At 46.5% G+C, this 20,883-nt stretch overlaps 1 protein-coding gene across 1 annotated transcript in view; it reads right to left on the bottom strand.

Moving 5' to 3' along the window:
* The window catches only part of LOC119448293 (basement membrane-specific heparan sulfate proteoglycan core protein), an 84,506-nt gene that overhangs the window by 4,457 nt on the left and 59,166 nt on the right, over positions 1 to 20,883 (bottom strand). Inside the window, exons 4-8 of the mRNA XM_049665147.1 lie at positions 18,603 to 18,806; positions 16,939 to 17,256; positions 14,695 to 15,012; positions 12,403 to 12,711; positions 1,462 to 1,788 (exon numbers count right to left, since the gene is read on the bottom strand). Coding sequence (XP_049521104.1) covers positions 1,462 to 1,788; positions 12,403 to 12,711; positions 14,695 to 15,012; positions 16,939 to 17,256; positions 18,603 to 18,806 — 1,476 coding nt within the window. The remainder of the gene's footprint in view (positions 1 to 1,461; positions 1,789 to 12,402; positions 12,712 to 14,694; positions 15,013 to 16,938; positions 17,257 to 18,602; positions 18,807 to 20,883) is intronic.

Consider the following 20,883-nt stretch of genomic DNA (forward strand, 5'->3'; position numbering starts at 1 on the left):
TAACGTGCACCTAAATCTAAGTACACGGGTGTTTTCGCATTTCGCCCTCATCGAAATGCGGCCGCCGTGGCCGGGATTTGATCCCGCAACCTCGTGCCCAGCAGCCCAACACCATTTTTTAAAAATATGTATTGCCGTTATCAACTTGGTTACACAGCTTTAAATAAAAACAAAAGAAAGGATTATGTAGAAAGGAGAAGGCTGTAAACTTTCGGGTGATTATACCCGTATGACAATCACGTCAATTAAATAAATAAATAAATAAATAAATAAATAATAAATAAATAATAAATAATAAATAAATAATAATAAATAAATATAGTCCACTAGATTCGCATATAAATGCGTTATATGCTATTGGAAAGCTTAAAACCGATGGAAATATCAGGGATACAAGCTTAATACTAGAATACCGCAGATCGCTTTATTGACGCAAACATGGCGACATCCAGCTTTTTCTCGAGCGACAGATTTTTCTGAGCATCTATGTGTTGTCGTCCCTTATTAGATTATCGTGCTAAGTCAATGCAAGGCCGTCGCGACTCAAATGCCAGTCGTGCCGGGACAAACAAAGAACGACCTTGTTCCTTTCTTTGTAACATTTTTGCCAGTGTAAAACTCAGCGCAAAGTAATCATGAACGTGCACCAACTAGCCCCTTTCATTGTTTTACTTGAAGACACGTTGTCATAGCAAATCGTGACTATCCAACAGACATTATGCAGTCTTTTTCAATGACGGTCGATCGTAAATTTGGTCACAATTTGACCTCGCGCACACTCATGTGAATTTGCACCAATTCTTCCCTTCTTTGGTGGGATTTGCAGTGATGTGCTTTATTCTTCGATGCGTGCAAATGTACATTGTTTGTACTTTGTTTTATTCTGTCTGTGTCTCCGTCATTTATTTCCTCTTTTCTTTCCTCCTATTTTCATTTCCCCTATTCTCTCCACCTGAAAGAGCAGGCAGGCGTTGTGCCCAGGCCTCTCGGTGGCAGTTGTCAACTTGCTCCCTCCCTAATTCCTCCGTGTCCTTGTGTGTATATGTGCACATACCAAATAATAATAATGTGCAAAAACTGTGTGCAACAACTGTTATGGTAACGCGCGCTATGATTGTACTAGGTTCGCATGCTGACGATATACATCATGCTCATGCATACGTGTAACAGACTATGCCCGAGTTAAGCCATGCTTATTCCTTGAATATTTTTCCTTTCCGAGTTTTTTTTTCAATACTTCCTAGATGCTGGGGTTTATTTCTAATGATTGGGATAGCCGTCTCGTGGTGGCTTATTTTCCCAGAAGCACGTCACGTATTAAAGAGCAAAAACCAAATGCCAGCCGACTCTAACCGTTCGTGGGACAACGCAAAATGAACGACGGATCAAGCATCGCCGGAAGTATAGCTATTACCGCAACGCAAGATGCGCTGCTCTGAATGACGCCGTTAGCGTTCGCACCTGCGGAAGCGAGCGGCGCCGTGTATGGGTCTGCGTGAAGCGACAGCCGCACGGCGGCTCCCCGGGTGCCCCCGGCGCTGACCGCATACAGCACGAGCCGGCAGGCGGCTCCGGGCTCCAGGCTCGGGATCCAGAAGACGGGCCGGTCGCTCGAGAGATTTGCCAGCGGCAGCTGCTGCTGCTGCTGCTGCTGCGCCGACGCAGACCCGTGAACCTCGAGCACGAACCGCTGCCCCGGCCTGCGTTGTTCGGGTTGCCGACAGGACACCAGCAGCCGCTCGTCCGACTGGTTGCTCACGCTGCAGTCTCGAAGCTGGCTGGGCTTCTCTGCACAGCGAGAAAGAGAGAAGCGACGATGACAAAAAAAAAATGTTCCGCTGGTGTGACGTGCTCATGTAGGAAGAAAAAAGATAGGAGAGAGCACACCGCAACGCGACTGAAACCGAGTGTGGTTGCACAACACGTCCATGGTGAAAAATTGGGGGACGCTTAAGCTTCGACTTTAAGAGTGGAGCGCGATAGCGTTATCGAGACCCGTTCGCATGGTATTTTATTGCGATAGCAATTATATGGACACTTCAAGCGGATTTCTGCCGTCATTGTCGCCGTCACCGTGAGGTTCCGTATAAAGTCCAAGGGTGATAAAATCGTCGCCGCGCGCCATATGCGCGAGTGAAAGCGCGCGGGGGACGCGCGCTATCACGGAGAGCAAACGCACGGCCGAAAGCAAACGCGACTTCCGTCGCGCGAAAGGCCGTGGGGGTATGGGAGGGAGGGAGGCGGGACGACGCTGTGCTGCGGCACCAAATGCGTATCTTGCAACCGGGCGCAAGGGGAACTGGCCACTCAATCTCCAACGCGAAAGCAAGAGAGCGAGAAGGCAGCGCGGGAGGGAGGGAGGGAGGGAGGGGGGGCAGCTTCTACTCTGCCAACAACTGGGCTTGTACTTTGCCCGCTTGTGGCGGTCGCCCGCACCGTCTCTTATCTCCACACGGCTCTGACGTTTGTATGCGCTGTGCATTCGCCACTCAGTTTCCGTTGAAGCGATAGACCACACGAACTTTCGCTCGCTGAGACGGCTGCGCTTGCTGCCAGTGTTTTGACAGTGGTTGTCTGCGGTCATTGAGCGTGACCTATTCATGTTTGCTTGTGCGCGCTGACACCACGCTTGTTAATTCAGTTAGTAAGCGAATGTGTCCAAGTTTATGCAGCCGATTAAGCTACTATCCCTACTCCGAATAGCTCTCTACCAATTTGCTATCGCAATTGATGCTTCGCCTTTCGGGCGAAACTGCGACATTTTTTCTTTGAGTAGGCTTCACAGCAACCCACAACGTGGGAAAGCCAGCTTACAAAGACCAAGCTTACACCATTCCCTAAAGTCAGCTTCACTTTTAAACACGAATGCATGAAGACATAATTACAGGGGCAATATAAGCCGTCTCATATCAAAATGTGAAGGCCCGAGGACATTTTTAATTATTTTATTAATTGTTACTCAATCCTACTCTCAATTTCTTTCTTTCTTTCTTTTTGAAGTTCCGGTAGCTGTATAAGAAAAATTTAGCAAGTTGCGCGACGATCTCATAGTAGGCGACCGTAACGCATATCGCAATATCGACGTGTGATATATAAGCACATATGACACCTCACAAGACACGAATAAACAAGTTGTGAGTTTGCGCACCATCCTTTGTCATCGTCTTTGTTCCCGACCTCGTCATTAAGTACATAGCTCAAACAGAAACTATGCATATATATAGTAATTTAGAGCGACAGACCGTATCCCTGTAACTTGGTAAATGCAGAATGCACAAAATGTCTTCACAGTACGTCATGTTGGCGTTCTACATTCTAGAGAACAACTAATTCACGTTCAACTTGTCGCATTCTTGCTTTGTCAAACGAATTAAATTGTGGGATTAATAACGTCCCGATACTGCACATTGAGTTATGCGGGACACTCCCGGTATAGAGGAGAGCTCCGGATTAAATTTGACTACAGGGAATTCTCTGCACGTGCACTCAATGAACGCCGTGCACGAGCGTTTATTGGTTTCCGCCCCCATCAGAATGTGTCCAGGAATCGAACCCTGGACCTCGTGCTCAACCGCACAACGCTGTGGTCACGGGGCCAGCGTGACGTGTGTTTTGCTTGGGCAATCTATGTGCACTTTTGCGCGAAGAAGTGAATATTCATCCTCGTAGCACGAAAAAAAAAAGACTCTATTAGCGTCTTAGTCGACAGGACAATTGTATAAGCCAAATCTTTCTGCGGTAAAATGTATCGTACACGCGTTAGTTGTATAGTAAAGCCTGAGACAGAAAAGATACCAGGCTAGGAACAGCGACATGCACTTGAGTTATACTATAGCGTCGACATACGTATCGTTAGAGGAACTGTTTACTATACTGCCTCGCTAGTAAACCAAACTCAAACTTTTTGTTATAACTCACCGAAATTACAGCAAATACTTTCGCGCTGCACTCGAGCAAAGAGAGACTTCTCGTTCGACTTCGTGTGTTTGACACACTGCATTAGCGCCCCGTATGACAACGCTGTCGCTGTTTATGGCGCTGGCGCTCGAGTGTACCAGTGCCCCACTTACAGCATACACAAATCCGGAAAGACCGCGAAACAAAAGTCTAATAGTAAACGCAAAATCCGCTAAAAGTAAGTGCCGGGAGAGAAGGGGCTTCCGCGAAAGAGCGTTGTACGTCATCGTTAAGCCATGCGTCCCTTGACGGACGCTTCTCTGTGAGGCAGGTACGCGAAAAGAAAAATAAATAAAATTAAACCTTTCTCTGTGATTTCAACGCCCGTAATCGCATGCATTACGCTGTCACTCCACAACTTATCGGCCTGCGTATAGAATGAGAAACAGCACTCCACCAACATGAATCTTCATTTTGGTTGCCGCAATGCAGTCATTCCATGTGAAAAAAGTAAAACATTTCAGCGTTAGGTTTACCGCGAAAAAGCGCAGAACGCTACACCGAGGAGTAATGTGTTTCTCTGGATTGCACACGCAATCCAGGGAAACAAATTAGGTTACATAGTCAACTCCACGAGTAGTACACAAGAAGGTTTAACAAAAAAAAGTTTAATACCTCTTGGTAGTATACGTTTACTCTGGAAGTGCCATCCCGAGAAGACAAGTGATGACAAAAGTTATTGCAAAGACAACGCTGCTGTTTTCCTTTTATCATGGGAAGGAGCTCTTTATTCCTATTTTATGTCTTCTACTCCCCTTTTCACGTCACAACCAACGATTTATCGAGAAAGGTTAAAGACATGGATGATTGCATTGTCTCAAAACTGGACTAAATGTAATCGGCGCTAAGACACTTTTCGATATTAAGCACACGTTACAGTATTCTCAGACGGAAATCAAGATGCACGGAAGAAACCTTAGCCCGGAAAGATGAATGAGAAGAACAGAACTGTTTATATGACAAACTTGCTCCCCGGAAAGCAAGGAAGCACTTGGGTGAAAACTACAGCGGCGAGCGTCAAATTGAATCCCCCCGGCTCGAGGCTGTTCACTTTATTTATATACACCTGTCATTGTACTCCATTGTGCCATCCACGACAGTGCTGCTTGTGACTAAAGCAGTAGCGAGGAAACTATCGAACATGTTCTTCGCCGTTGTCCAAGCTATGCAGCGGACACAGCAGTGGCGCACCCAGGATCTCTGCCAGGGGGGGGGGGGGGGTATATTTGTGTGTGTGTGTGTGGAGGGAGGTTGGCACCCCCGAACCCCCCCGTCGGTGCGCCACTGGAAGTCGGTCGCGGCGCTGCTGTCGAAGTTTCTACGTTCCCATAGGCTATTACAGAGTTTGCCCGCCCCCTCTATAATTACTTGTCGCGCGTCTGCTTTCTTTCTTTGATACGCTTTCCATCATTCTTCCCACCCTAACCTTCCCCCACTGAAGCCAGTACACACGCAGTTGGTCGGATGAACTGTGTCTTCCCCTCCCTATATATATATATATATATATATATATATATATATATATATATATACAGGGTGTTTCAGCGAACACTTTCAAAATTTATTTAAGGTTACCTGTGGGAGATATCCCAATTCTAGTTAATGAGCCGGTCTACTCGAAGCGGCGGACATTATTTGCGCAAAAAATTGAGATGCATAATCGACTAATTAATAAAAATTCACTAATTAAGTTTTTAACTAATTACCTGATGGCCCATATTGTAATCTACAAATTGTAGCCGTGGAGTTCGCAAGGCGGATCCACTTGGAACGAATTCCCGGAATGACACCGCTTTCGAGATATTAATTCCCGAACTTTGCGAAGAAATGCATTGGCGTTCCAGTTAGTTTCTTCACAAAACGTCGCTTTATGCATTGAAGCACAAAATTAACTGGAACGCCAATGCATTTCTCCGCAAAGTTCGGGAATTAATATCCCGAAACTGGTGTCATCCCGAGAATTCGTTCCAAGTGGATCCGCCTTGCGAACTCCACGGCTACAATTTGTAGATTACATTATGGGCCATCAGCTAATTAGTTAAAAACTTCATTAGTGAATTTTTATTAATTAGTCGATTATGCATTTAGTTTTTTGCGCAAGTAATGTCCGCCGCTTCGAGTAGACCGGCTCATTAACTAGAATTGGGCTATCTGCCACAGGTAAACTTTAAGAAGTTTTGAAAGTGTTCGCTGAAACACCCTGTATATATTTCGGCGCAAGAACCGTGCGCTATAACTCTAAAAAGCTTAAACACATTTGCACGTAAAAAAATTTGAACAAATTTGGTTAGATATATTACAGGCAGTAAAAAAGCACATTCGCACAAAAAAAAAGAAACTTTCACGAGCATGAAATTACCGCACATTAGTGCGGTAATTAATGAGCAGCAATTGGTCTCCTGAACTACGTAGTACTGGAAACTCACTTCAACATATCAACAGCGCTATACCATAGGCTTCGCAAGTTTCTCGCGCTTAAATCAGAATTGGAGGAGACATTAAACTTGAACGTTGCAGAAATGGTACGTTTGGCTTTGTGGGTTAAACAGCTCAGCCACGCTACTGCACAGAATTCTCACAGGATCGGCTCTCACCCTAGCCTGGGGTTTCAATACTAGCTGGGTTTATCCTCCCCTCTGCACGGACCGCAATCCACTGCACCTGGCATTGATGGCGCAAGATTTGCACACATATATGTGCAAAATGCAGTGTTTATGGAAGGGCGACGGGGGCGTCTTGGTGCGAGAGATGTCATATGTCTTCCTATAGCTCGCGCGCTAGTACCCCAGCGTGAACTAATGAACCAGTGGTAGCGAGATTTGTTGTTTGGACAGAGGCGCTCAGGCGAAGCAATTGCCGGAACCTGTAACTACACAACCACCATTATCACCTATTCATTGCATAGCAATTGGCCGTGCTCGCGTTGGCTTGAAGACGCACTAAAGCGTTCGCGACGTGCGTCAAATTGAATTATGCGCACGGTACGCGCACCTCCCATCCATGTGACGATAACGTTATTGAATGTTTTGTTATACAGCAAGCGCTTCGCACAAGAACAACCGACATGGTAAAATTGATACTACGGCTGAAGCAATCCGCGGCCATACATTAAACAAAGCGCCGTGTCCGTCTTTCTGTGTCCCAATCATCCGCGCTATAATGAATTATCAACTCACCGAAGCCTCTACCCTAATTAAACAAAGCACGCGAGGCAATACATGCTATGTCAGAAGTCTAAAGATGGCGTTGTAAGGCACACTCAGTTATCAGGGTTGTTTCGCGTTTTGAAGATGGGCGAACATTGTCAGCCTTTCGAGCGTGTATCGACGTCTATAGTACCGGCGATGCATGCCTGTCATGCGCTCGTCAAAATGAAATTTATCGATCGCGGAATGAGCATGGGAAATTTCATCAGCTTTAAAATGTCAAATTACCGTCGGTGGAGATGTGTTGCCAAGAAACACACCACAAGCGCCGACATCCTATGCCGTTGAGCCTATAAGCAGCTTAAGGCAGCACGGTTGACACAATACGTCCTGTCTTTTTCCAAACCGCGCTCGACAATGGCATCTGTCTCGAAAATAAATAAAATAATAGCAATTACACGGCGCCACAATACGGACAACCATCGTCGACGTATCGATCTAGATCAGATAAATAACTCTCGAAACGCGTTTCTGTTGCTCTTCCGAGAAGCGCAAAGATTGAATACTTCATCAACGTTAAGAAAAGCGCGTCCTTTCAACGTCGCCCAAACTACAGTGAGCCTTTTTCGGGGCCAGGCTCCGAGAAGTTGCGCCAGCTCTCCGTTCCTAGCTCATTTTCAGCATGCTTTATTGCAAAAGAAATTGTGTGGTTTTTGCATTTCAGTACTGATAAAAATGCGATCGTGTAGACTTCACAAATAGGTGGTATACAATGAGAGAGATAATCATAAGAATCGGGTCAGTAGAAATTTTCCTAATGTTTCCTTTTTGTTCTGGAATTTCGAAGTATTCCGCATAAAATCTCACTGCGCAAGGGACACCAAGTAGAGAAGATTTGAAACCACAGTAGAAGCAAGTTAGTCTGGCTCAGTTTTGACTTTCTTTCTATATATTAAGCGGCAACTAATCAGCGATCTGAGAATTGTTGCGTCTCCCAATTTGTCCTCTGTGCTTTACTCAGCAGAAAAAGAATTTCCAGTCTGGTGCATATCTTTTGCCCGGAGCTGAATTACCAAAGACACGTATTTATATATTTTTTATCTATATTTGCGAAAGCGTTCGTGTTCAAGTTTGCGCGTACTTAGCAAATTTTCATTATGTTTAGAATCTTAACTCCAAATACCGAGACACTGTTTTCACTCCACAATCGGCCCGTCTTAACTTCTTTATACACCACGCACCTCCTTAAGGCTTTCACTTGCACTGTACTTCAACGAGGCAACTTTTTGTAATCTGCGTTGCCTTGACGACATAAAGCTAAAAATGTTCCTCGTATTCTTTTTAGGGGTGCGCAGCATTTAGAAATGCAACGTACAACAAAACGTAGTCTCGATAAAACTACGGCGATTAATCTAGCCTCTTGTGGTTTTGCTTTATAATCCTCTTACCTCTCTTCGGTGCTCGCTCGGAGAATGCTTTCCGAGAAAGCTCCCGCTCGATGTTGTCCACCTCTGCCGGCGAGCTAGCGTAACTAAATTTACGTTCCTTGAAAGGGGAAGCTTTCGAGGGGCAGCTTATAGCGAACGAACAAATTAAGTCATCGTTGCCGTGGGCTCGCGTTGAAGCATTGTGGTACCAAGTTTCTAAAAGTATAATTCTTTAGGAACGAAAAATTGACTTTCTTATTTTATTTTTATTTTTACATTTCGTACAGTAGCACAAAAAGCCTCAAAAAAGGTAGAATGCGGAAGCTTTTAGTTGCGTACTTTTTAGTCCAGCGCGTCGGCTAAATAAATAATAATAAAGAAATTTGGGGGACGCTTAAGCTTTGCCTTTAAGAGTGGATAGCATTCGAAGATGCCTGGCTGCTTATCAGGCTTCCCGGCAACTGCAGCTTTCTTTTTTCTCCAACTTTACCTCTGCATACTGTTGCCGAGTAGGCGAGCGCCATCCGGATATTCCAGATGGCGTGACCGCAGCGCGCCGCTGTATCAGTGGTAAAAATGCTGGAAAAGGGGCTTGTGTTGGAGTTTCCGCTTAAGAGAATTAAGTTTTCTCGTTTAGTTCAAATTACAATCCGACGCTATCACGTCTGTAGGTTTTGGTTAAGTCGTACTTTACGATATATCTGACGCATTTTGCTTTTAGAAATTCGATTAGATCACCAGCGCCTCTATGCCACGCGGAGGGCCTGCGTGGTCGGGGTGGTTCGGGATGATCTTTCCGCCACGGACGCCGGCGCTTACGCCGACACCGACGTCGACGCCAGATTTTCTGCGACACGGGGCCCTTAAGGCGATCGCGTTAAAATTTCAGAGCCCTTCCACTACTGTGAAGATGGGAGCCAGCGAAACTGTGACTATGGTGAGTTTGCTGTAGTGAATATTGACCCCACGATAATAATGGGCGTATCGTCGGTGGGCATCACCCAACCAAACATGTCTTTCATGAACGTTTCGATGTCTTTCGCAGGCGTTGCAGGGGGAACGTACACAGTCGCGATCAATGTACCGTCAAAGCGTTTTATTAAAGACAGCTACGCCAATCGTGGCGCGCGCACAAGTGCTAATGCGCTCACGTGGTCGCCAGGGTTTCCTACGTCACGTAATGAAGAAGCAAACGTGAGATCCGGCGAAAACCGCGGTATAATGCACTTTTTTACAATCCTAAGTTTGAAAACGCCGCCAACCCGGCGTTTTCATACGACTCCACGAGGTGGCGCGACGTGTCTGAAATTATTGACACCACCCTTCCGGTTTCCTACGGACACAATATCCTGGAACCTAGCCTATAATAGATTTACTGTAAAAATTTGGAGGACGCTTAAGCTTCGCCTTTAAAAGTGGAACGCGAGAGCATTCAAAGATCCCTGAATCCTACGTATACCCGGGCGCGCCGCTGTTGGTATGGTAGAAATGCTGGAAAAGGTGTTTGTGTCTGAGTTTCCTCGTAACAGAATTACGTTTTCTCGTACATTCAAATTATAATTCGACGCTATAATGTCTGTAGGTTGTGGTTCGCGATTTTTCTGACGGATTTTACTTTGAGAAATTCAATTTTGTTCCCTAACGCCTTGCGCCACGCAGAGGACCTGGGCGGTCGGGGTGGTTCGGGATTACTTTTTTCGCCTACGACGTCGGCGGGCCCACGCCGACACAGACGCCGGATTTTCTGCGACACGGGGCCCTTGACCCTATCGCGTTAAAGAGCTTAAAATACGTTAACTAACTAAAACATGGGTCTGTTATTTGTTGCGTCGAAGAATTTTTTTTTTCAATTTACACGGTACACGTGAACGTCCCTAGAAAGAAAAAGAAAAAAAAGGGAAACAGAACAGGCACCAATATTGACTATAACTGGTCTACATGACATCAGCAGTGAATTTCGAGTGCAAAGAGTCATGAAAATGATGAGCATTTTTCACAAACAGAAACTGCAGAGTTATCGTTGAGGCGAATGCATGCGCATGATCCCTAAGACTGGCCACTCAGGGCCCTAATACTGCCGTTTTGGGACAGTAATGTCTGAAGGCATGTAACTTCTATTGTCTATATTAGGTTTTGAAATAACAAGGGGTTTGTTCTGTACGCCTGTTGCCTGCGCTCTTAGACGAACTATTACGTCGATTGAACAGTTCAAAATAAGATAGCTGACTTATTGCTGCAAGAAAATTAAATAAAAACAAAACAAGGAAAACGGCCTCGACACAGCTGTTGGAAAGCACACTGAGCACATTGGTCGTTACTGTTTTCTGATTGATTGCGGGTGCTCTCAACGACAGAGGCACTTGACGTTAGGCACTTTACATCACTTCTACATTTACGTGAATAACGAGAACAAAAAAAATTGGCCGCATATCTGCTTGCTTCGCTGCAAATGAGGTCGAAAGACGATAGTCTTCTGCCGCCTCTGATACGTAACACCCATATATAAGGCAAGCACGCAGGGGGAGACGACTCGAGCCTCCGCCAGTATGGTGGCGCCATCTAGGTAAGATGCCTGCAAATGCAGCGTCCGCAGGCGCAGACGACGATATGCGATTCAGACGAGGTGCGCAATCAACGCGCTCCCGAGCTGCCGAGCCTCCGCCAGTATGGTGGCGGCGTCTAGTTAAGGTGCCTGCAAAGGTGGCGCGCCCGACATGTAAGTTGCAGTTCTAAGGCTTGATCGGGCTCAGCAGACTGCTGTGCAGAGAGCATTACAAGCCGCAGCTCGCCGTCGACGCCGGGCAGACAGTTCAGATCGTTCTCGTCAAAACGAGGCGAACAGACTGCCGCGAAGACCCTGTTGTGCGTGGTGCCCAAATTGGAGCTACTCTTGAGCCGCTCACCAGCTTACGCTGTGACTGTGCTGCGTGTGCCGCGCAGGCCTGTGGCTTTTTTTTTCTGTTTCATCTGTTTATTATGAGTTACGTGATTTTTACCAAACACTGTAAATTATTTTTCTGACCACTGGCAAAGATTCAGCGCTCTACTCGTCTGCTTGTGAAGATTTTACGAAAATCGTCCCGGCCCACACCAAATTCCTGAGCGTGGATAAGCCCTGAAAGGGGCACTAAAAAGAAATATTAAGTTTAGCTGTACTATAGTAAATCAATTACGCTTCTGCAATACTGTGCTGAACGAACTGACTCTAATTGAAGTGAGATGAACTGAACTGAATAGACTGTACTTACTCTGACTGGACTGAACTGACTGTCACTGGATTGAACTGGCAATGGACAGTACCGTACAGACTGATTCAACTGAACTAACTTTGACTGTAGTGAATGAACTGAACTGAACAGACTCTGACTGAATTGACTATTCACAGCAAAGCCGTGAGGGGAAGCTTAGCTAAGGTGGTCAGAAAATAACGCAATGACCAACTTCTGAGTGCACGGTGAAGCCACCTTGAAGTTCTCGCACCAGCTTGCCATGACGTCATGCATTTTGACTGCGTCTACTGGGGTCACTTTAATTGTCTATCGATAAGGAGAGGCTACATTGAATTACGAAGGAACCGACCACTAAACTTCTGGGAAGGCTCGAGAATTTGTCTCGCTATCGAAACGATGCAATTACAAGAATATGCCTTGGAATCAATGAGAACGCAGTTAGGTATATGCCGGCGCTGATGTTTCAGTGCGAAGTTTACAAAACCTTTATTTTCTTCAGCAATGCTCAGCCGATTGCCCCGAAATGAATAAAGATAGAGGTTTGAAAAGATAATTGACCAGTTTACAAACTTATCTAGCGTTGCTTCAAAATGTCCGATCAACAGAAGACGCTTTGAAACAGCGACGACAATGGGCACTCACCCACCGTGTCGACAGCCAGGACGCAGGGGCTGCTCTGCGGGCCGACTGCGTTGCGCGCCCGGCAGTACAGCGTCACGTCTGCGCCGTCGGAGGCGAATGTGCGGTGGTGGGGTATCCTGAGCACGCTCACCGAGCCGTTGGCCGAGGCCAGAGCACCGCGCTGCGCCACGGGGTGCTCGCCCGCGGCGTCGCGCACGCTCCACGTGAAGCTCAGCCGGTCGCCAGGCTGCGCACGGACTCGGCAGTGGACCAGAGTCTCGTTGCCGCCGTCCGGTGTCGAGGACCAGATGCGCTCGCACCGCGGCGAGTCTTGAGTCACGAAGAGTCAAGCACCACGAGCATTAACGGTCAGAAGTGGCCCAAAAAGGCGCACGTGACGATAAAAATGTAAGGCCATTTGATGTTCTGCGGATGCCCGCAAGCTGGCGGAAGGTTCATGAAAGGAAACGTTGTAATCCACTGGCAACTGTAGCACGAAGCTACGCAGAAAAACCATACGAGTTTCTCAGGAAGAAAGCTTTGAACACGGGGCCAACGCATTTGCGGAGCGGTCGCGCAACAATCTGAGATGGAAGGCCATCTCGAGGCCAAGCGAGGTCAAACTTATCGAATCAGTGCATTGAGTTGTCGATAGTTACAGAATATCTCGGTGCGATATTCTAGCCTCCCGCACGGTCAGCTCAGATGGCAGAGCGACCACCCCGAAAAGGCGTTGGTTCCACGTTCGACACCCGGACCAGGACGAATTTTTCTTCAACTGCGAAGCTTTGTTTCTGAGACACTCGTATGGGTCTCAGCTGCAGCTTAGTGCTACCGTCGGATGGATGACCCTCTTCACTTTAGTAAAAAAATCTAATGGTACATTCTACTGGTGCCTACTGCGCTCCGACTCGGTTTGAAGTGATAAGAAACCCTCTCTAGATCACAGTCAGAGAAAGAATGCTTAAGCTTAGCGTTCAGTTCCTCCCAGAGCTATTGGAAGAGCCACGTTACAAGAATTTGTCGGGTCTCGGTCACGTTCTCAGCTAGAATGTGACCGTGCCTCTGAGTGCTATGAGATGGATGGAGCTCGGCACCTAAAAAGAACGAGTCGAATATGTGCCTAGTGCTCTATTTCAAGCAGGAACAAGATCGATCAGGTTTTGCGTCTACGAGAGAACTTGGGAGCTGCGCGTAACGGCCGGACGTGGTAGACAAAACGAGCTCATGCAGGCTAACCATGCAGGAGCATTTATTTGACAAGAGAAAAATACCTATAAAAAAGGATTGCTTATTCTAGCAGCTCCCCAGAGAGAGAGAGAGAGAGAGAGAGCGCAAGATGAGAAATTTCAGGGAGTTTAACCATACGGGCGTCTGGTTTGATTCATTACACAAGGGTATAAAGGAAAAGGGGATAGGACAATGTCAAGATAAAGATGGTGAACACTACACCAATACACAGTGTCCCTCACGGAGGTGCACTTCAAGAACTTGTGTATATATTATATCGTACGCCAGTTGCTTTTTTTCGTTATCGTCGAATGTGGTCACCGTCCAAGAATATTCTTCTCTGAAATTCCCTAGTACTCCAGCCAATTTATGGCGCTCTGGAGACAGACATGTTGGAAGTCATATGCCGACAGCAGTTGCGCAGCAGGTGATCTATGTTTTCTTGGCATTCACAACCTATAGGTATCCACTTACAGAAGCTCAGCTCCGTACCATTCTGCAGCTTTGTGATCATGGTTGGTTGTGCCACACCGCCATTCACCATTAAATTATACTGTTTTCCCGAATTGTTTGTTCTTTCATGTTGCTCTTCTTGAGCTTTCATTCGTGTTCACAAGTGCCTCACCAAAATACCACCCTCACCAAAATTGCTGATAGTGCGCATGCGCTGCCATGCGGTCGCAGCCCGACCGCCGATAGCATTTTCTGTGACTGTCCTCAATTTTAGGCACAAAGACAATTGCACCCTGTCATAATTTCTCATCATTTTCTTCTGGAAGAGCTTGCGTGCTAGACGTGCCGCCAATCAAACCTCTCAAGTTTTCGTAAAAGATGCTCGTTCTCTCTCTCTCTATCTCTCTCTCTGTCGCTTTATATCGCATTAGCAGTATAGCGTGACTGGCCTTTGTCTGCCCATAAGGTACTGAAACACCAATCTCGCCGCTCGTGGGCGCACAATGCTCTGAAGGCGACATTAGATTTTCTCTTAAAACTGGCTCATGTAATTGCCTCTGACCACATGGCAGTTTTCACTTTTTTTTTCTGAGCGCAAATAAATGATCGCTAATCGTCGCCGTCACTCACAATGTACGGTGAGGTGAACGGTGTTGCTACGCACGCTGGCCAGCGGGTTGGACGCCTCGCATGCGTAGGTGCCTGCTTGAGAGGGTCGCACACGCCGCATGATCAGGTAGGGCCCGGTCACCAGGAGAGACGACTGCCCAGAGGAGACCGCAGCGGTGGCGTTGCCTCCGGGTTCCAGAGGAACGCCGTGGTGGAACCATTGGAACACGTCCACGGAGGGGTTGGCCGACGTCGCGCACTCCAGGTACACGTCGCGTCCTTCCTGGATAACTGGCTCGGACAGACCACGTCCCAGCCGCAGCGTCACATTGGGGGCGTCTGTGACGTGGAAGGACGTGGGCACGCTCACTGCGGCTGTCTATCGAGGCAACGTCGAGTAATCGAACGGGTACCGCTTTCCGTTATATACGCGGTTCTGAGTTCAAATGCAGCGTTTGATGAAGTGCGAAGAAAGGCGCCAGAGCCCGACATAAACGTCCTTCCTATCTGAAGAAAGTGTTTCAGTCTGGGTCGTGCCCCAGTTTATATAAAGACTTGGTTGTGAAAGCTCTACCGGACTTTCTTCTTTACACTTATGTTGAATGTTGTTGTTATGTTTGACACCTGAATGGTGTTTTTAGAGCGGCGTATATCGTGTGTGCATTTGTGTTTGCATGTGCACGTTCGTGCGTGCATCTGTGCGTATGTGTGTGTGTGTGTGTGTGCGTATGTATGTATGTGTGTGTGCGTGTGCGTATGTATGTATGTGCGTGCGTGCGCGCGCATGTGTGTGTGTGTGTGCGTGTGCGTGTGTGTGTGTCATTACCTGACTCATTTTTCCTTTCATGTTTCTTCCTCTTTCCGTTCGAAAGAAATAGAATAAAAATGTAAAAGTAGTGCTTTACGTTCTGATCGTAAAAATATACTGATCGTAAAGATACCGACAAATTTAGATATTCTAATAATAGCAGACAGTGTGTCAAGAATTCAGTTGGTTAATTTCTTTTCCGTCTTGTTGCGTGGAACTTAACACTAATAAAAATGTAGAGTCGCCTGATTTTATACGCTATTAATAAGTACTATCTATTACCATGCAGAACTACATTATTTAGCAACCCATTAAAAGTGGCTTTTCTTGCTTTATTGAGGCTATCGTATATAAGGCGGCTATGTAACTTTTTCTTTAGTACTTCTGTTGTAGCGAAAGTCATGTAAAGAAGGGCAACGTTCTACCATTGGAAGGAGACATCCATCTTCCTTGCGAAGGATCTAGGCGTATTGTATCGAAGCCAACACAAAAGATAGGATCGGGATAGAGCAAGCCACAAAAAAAAAAAAAGTGTCTAACAAACGTCTACAGGGCTAAGCGGATGGCTTCCGCTTTTAGTATAAAAGCCGCGTCGAAGCGGATCGCTATCTAGAACTTCAAAACACCACGAGCACATCCTTAAGTCGCGCGTGAACCTTTCGGCACGTGGCATCTTTCTATCTTTCTGTTCTATGTTTACAACTTGGGCTTCTTTTCTTGTTATCACAATTCTTGCACTACGTGCCTCCTTATGGGTCACGCTTTCAGGGGCCATCTGAAAGACGCTGAGCTGTAAACTTTAGCTGAAACTTAGAGAGGACCTTTTGTTCCTCGTTATTTTTGTTCTAACATTGCAGAAAGAGCACACCGCGATAAAGTATAAGGACTTCAAAATACTGACCTCCTTGAGGTGTAAAAGAAAGATGGGAGGAAAGAAGGTAGGAAGGAATAAAGGAAAAAAAACGTTTATCATTAAAAATAAACAGGATCAGACCCGAAAGGAAAGGACCAGTCAGCACAGGATAAATTGAAGAGTTCTACGAAAACTTGTCTGGTCAATTACCTTATTAGAAAAAAAAAAGGCGGGGGGGGGGGGGGGGGGGGGCATCTGGCCATTGACTAAGTCAAAAGTTATTGTGAACGAGGAATCCGTGTGGGTTGGTAAACGTCAATGAATTTGGCCTTATTAAGGGACCAGAAGTACGTTGTTGTTTTTTGTGAACGAGGAACTCGTGTGGGTTGGTAAACGTCAATGAACTTGGGCTTATTAAAGGAACAGAAGGACGTTGTTGTTTTTTGTTTTTTTTCGGGGCAGAATAGCATGGAACAGAACAACCCTGAAATTGCAGCCGCCATGTTTGCATTTTCATGCGATCAGCGAGGCCGTATAAGCCCCCCGAATTTGACAATATGATAGAATTTGACACATGTTCAGAACAGCATTCCCGTTCGCCCGCGCTGCCCAGTGGCCCGCTTACATTGGACGTCGAGCGTCCAGGTGGCCTCGAGGGCGTCATGCGGCCAGCGCGGATTGGCGGCCACGCAGCGCACGGTCCTTCCGTGGTCGTCGGCCGTGGGCGTGAGCAGCAGCACGCTGAAGCTGTCGTTGCCACTGTCCGACTCCTCGTGGAAGAAGGGCTCAACACGCACGTCATCCAGCCACCAGCTCAGCTGCGCCGCCGGCCGGGACCCCAGAGCGCGACAGTGGAACTCCGCCGGAAGCTCTGCCCGCGACGCGTTCTGCACGCTCCACAGACGCGCCGAGAGCAGTCGCACTGCGGCCGCGTCCCGGAGAAAATAAAGGTGCGCTGTTGAAGTTGAGATTTACTTACACTTCATGTAGTACATGACAAATCACGTTTGTGATGGCGCTGGAGTTTAAGGAAAACCTTTATTAATAGCTTCATTAGTGATGGACCCTTCTACAGTAACAAAAAAGCCGGTCTTATTTTGGGAGAAAGTTAAGTAAGCCGGAAAAGACGCAAGGAGAACAAAACACGTGTGACGATGCCATCTTGACGTTTGCGCGCACCAGTCATATGTAACGTCGTGGAATTTGACGGCGTCTTCTGGAGCATATATTCAAGTTTTTGTTGGTAAAGATCATGTGCATTCTATTCTAAAAGAGCCATAGACTAAACATAGCAAGTTTCGAAAGATTTTACTGCACCACAACGGCAGAAATAGCACAAAAATTTGAATTCCTCTGCGTCATTTAGGTTTCGGTGCAAAATAAATAGAAAATGACTTAGGCCACTATTTTTTTTTTCTAATATTCAATCTATTACTGAGAAATTAAGTAAAACGGTGTCTTGGAAAGAGTACTGAATGAACTGATTTAGTGGCTCTGTTTAGTGTCCCTTTAAGGCAAAATAACATTGCGCATGACTTGGCTCCTCCTACCATGAGCGCAAGTGAACCATGCGAGGTGTTTCATTCTCACTTTTGATTAAACAGCTTGCAACCTCTCCCCTCGGCTGCAGCCAAACTAGTCACGCTGCCTTAAGGCATCACTTTCCCCTCCTCGCCCAGCCTTCAACATTGTACAAATATGTTTTTGTAAACGTGTCAAAATAAACCATTTACTGCCGTGATTTTCACAGAAGATGAACGCCAAAGCGGGAACGGACGTCCCTAAATTATTTACTATAAAGCCCTCGTGGTATCTGCGGCCGCACGACAGGGTGTCTTTTATATTTACTATTTGTAATGATAGAAATGTGATGGCTAGTAGCACAGCGAGTAGCAGAATGCATTTTTTAAATATTTTTGAAGGCTTTTCCTGGCAATTAGCTTTCGGCTTCGTGCAGGCAGGTGCCTCCAAAAAGTCGCAACCACGGAATGAATCAGAACATACATGGTACATTTCCACGTGCAACCCAAAGTATATGACTTGTCGTTACTGACAACCACATCCAACTATTTTCCAACTGGTCTATTGAGCATCCTATAAATTCTAACACTCGAAGCAGCCATCCTTCCGGGGCACAGCGCATCGTATCGGACGCCGCATCATACAATGCGTCTTGTGGTTGCAATACCCGTCAGCCATTTCACGTTTACATAAAGTAGGATGATTGAAGGTCCTGCAGTATATACATTATAGTAAACCGGAACTCACGATTCATGTCGATGACGAAAGAGCTGTTCGTAGCTTCTGGAATCTCTTGCACAGCGCAGACAAAGGTGCCGAGAAGGAACTCTCTTCCCAACGACGCAATGTGAAGAGAGCTTCGCGTGACGTTTCCTTCCCGGATGTTTTGCTCTTTCGCTTGCAAGCGGTGATAGCCGCTCCCGGACCAAACAAGCTTCGGTGGCGGCTCTCCTGCACAGGAGATACATGCACGCTAGAGTGAGAAAGATAGAGAGACAGAAAGAAGTTGCTGACGCTCCTAAAGGCGCCGACCAAGCTCTATTTAGGACTACACAACGAGGACGAACAGGTAGTTGGTCGCGAAAGGAAACGGCAAGGCAGTCAGCTCGGAACGAACGGCGGTTTTCTATTTCGCGACGGTTTGGTTTGGTTTGGTTTGGGTTGGGTTTCCTTCTATGATGGCGCATACCAAATGCGGGGGGGGGGGGGGGGGGATATTGGCCAAGATTTGGATGATATTAGAAAATTGCAGTTACTACTAAAATTGGTAAAATTCTCAGGAAGAAATGAATAAAAAAGAAGGTATGAATAACTTGAGAAATCTCCCTGAAACAACTATAATTTCCTCCACGGCTGAGCAAACATCCCTGTGATAGTTTCCAAGAGAGGAGTCTCCTAGAGAAAGAATATTAAAAATAGAAAAATTTAAAGCAAGTTATCTAAACCTTGATTCTAAAATGTTCTTTCTTAAAGAAGGAAAACTGCGGCAGAATGAGAAAAAAAATGATCGATAGTCTCATCTTCTCCACAGATTGGGCACAGAGGGGAGAGTGCCAGACCAGCCCTGTGACGATAAAAGTTTAAGACTGGTAGGCCTGTTCGACAACGTGATCGGGTAAAAATTACTTCAGTGTTTCTGGTATGAAAGGAATTTTGTGCCAAGTGATTAGAAGGTGTCGATATTCTGAAAACGTAGCTGTAGCTGGGTTCAAAAAGTCTTGAATGATTGCATATCTCCTGAATCTAGCAGTAGTTAGGTAAGCTGTTGTAGGAAGTAATGATGGCACAGGGCCACTGAGGGCCGCTCTCGCGACACTGTTAGCCATTTCGTTCATGAATAATCTCTGATGTCCACGCACCCAAAGCAATCAAATTAAGTTTATACGGGCAGGCACTATAAAATGAAATGTAGTACGTAAAAGGTTAGTTCCACTATTTGCTGTGAGCGATGAACATGAGAATAAAGAATCCATTATTATGACAACCGTCGATATTGATGAATTTAGTTTGTGTAAGGCTAATACTGCAGCTAGAAGCGTTCATTCCCCGTGAAAGAGCGCGAGGGACGCGCTCTTTCACGGGGAATGAACGCACGGAATTCAACCAGAAATACGGATAAGTCCGGAATCCTGATCGAGAAAGACCAGTCTAGAGGAGGAGGAGGAACTACTTTATTAAAAGATCAGTCAATAAACGTCAGGAGAGAAATCCATCTTGCCTATCACCCATAGCCGTCGGCCGGAATACCTTGACAGAGAGACAGAAAAACTTTATTGGTCGGAATACCTTGAGACACAGCAGCAACAAGGGCTTGACCGATGATGTCCTGTTAGACGTCAGTGTCTGGGCTGTGCAGCAAAGCCTCCCAGGATTCTAGAGTGCGCGAGCTGTCACACTTAGACGGACATGTCCACACCATGTGAACCAGATTTGCTGCCTCATTCCAGAATTTGCATTTGACCTGAATACTCCTGGGTGCCAATTGCTGTCTGTAATTTCCTCCACATAACATCCTCTTCCTTATTGAGGGTTCTATCCGCTCCTGGATAAACTTGTGGATTAAGTACGTAGGGTACTGTGATTTCCTGGTATGCGCACATATCCTCTCCTCTGTTTATAGTTTCGGTGACTTGGGAGGTTCCGGGGGCCGACCGGTAAGTGAGACCTCGGGCGACTGAATGAGCCTCCTCGTTTCGTCCAAGTCCCTGGTGAGCTGGTGCCCAAATGAGCAGAACCAGCTGTCTGGGTCCTGAGTCCCTGTTTAATATGCGGATGGCAGTCTCCGTCAACCTCCCCGATTGGTAATTTCTCACCGCGTTTCTGGAGTCGCTGATGACCCCCTTTTGGTTGACGGTCATGACCACTTCCTCAGCTTCAACCGTCTCGGCGCCACTGACTGTGCAGCACGCCATTGGGCTTCTGTCTTCCCTAACCGCCGCGTGTGCCGCTTTGCTCTCATATTCTGCAGCGTCCGTATATAGGACGTCCTGTCGACCAGTACATCTAGCTTGTAATGCCTCTGCCCTGC

Source organism: Dermacentor silvarum, chromosome 4 (genome assembly GCF_013339745.2).
Source record: "Dermacentor silvarum isolate Dsil-2018 chromosome 4, BIME_Dsil_1.4, whole genome shotgun sequence".
Taxonomy (NCBI): domain Eukaryota; kingdom Metazoa; phylum Arthropoda; class Arachnida; order Ixodida; family Ixodidae; genus Dermacentor; species Dermacentor silvarum.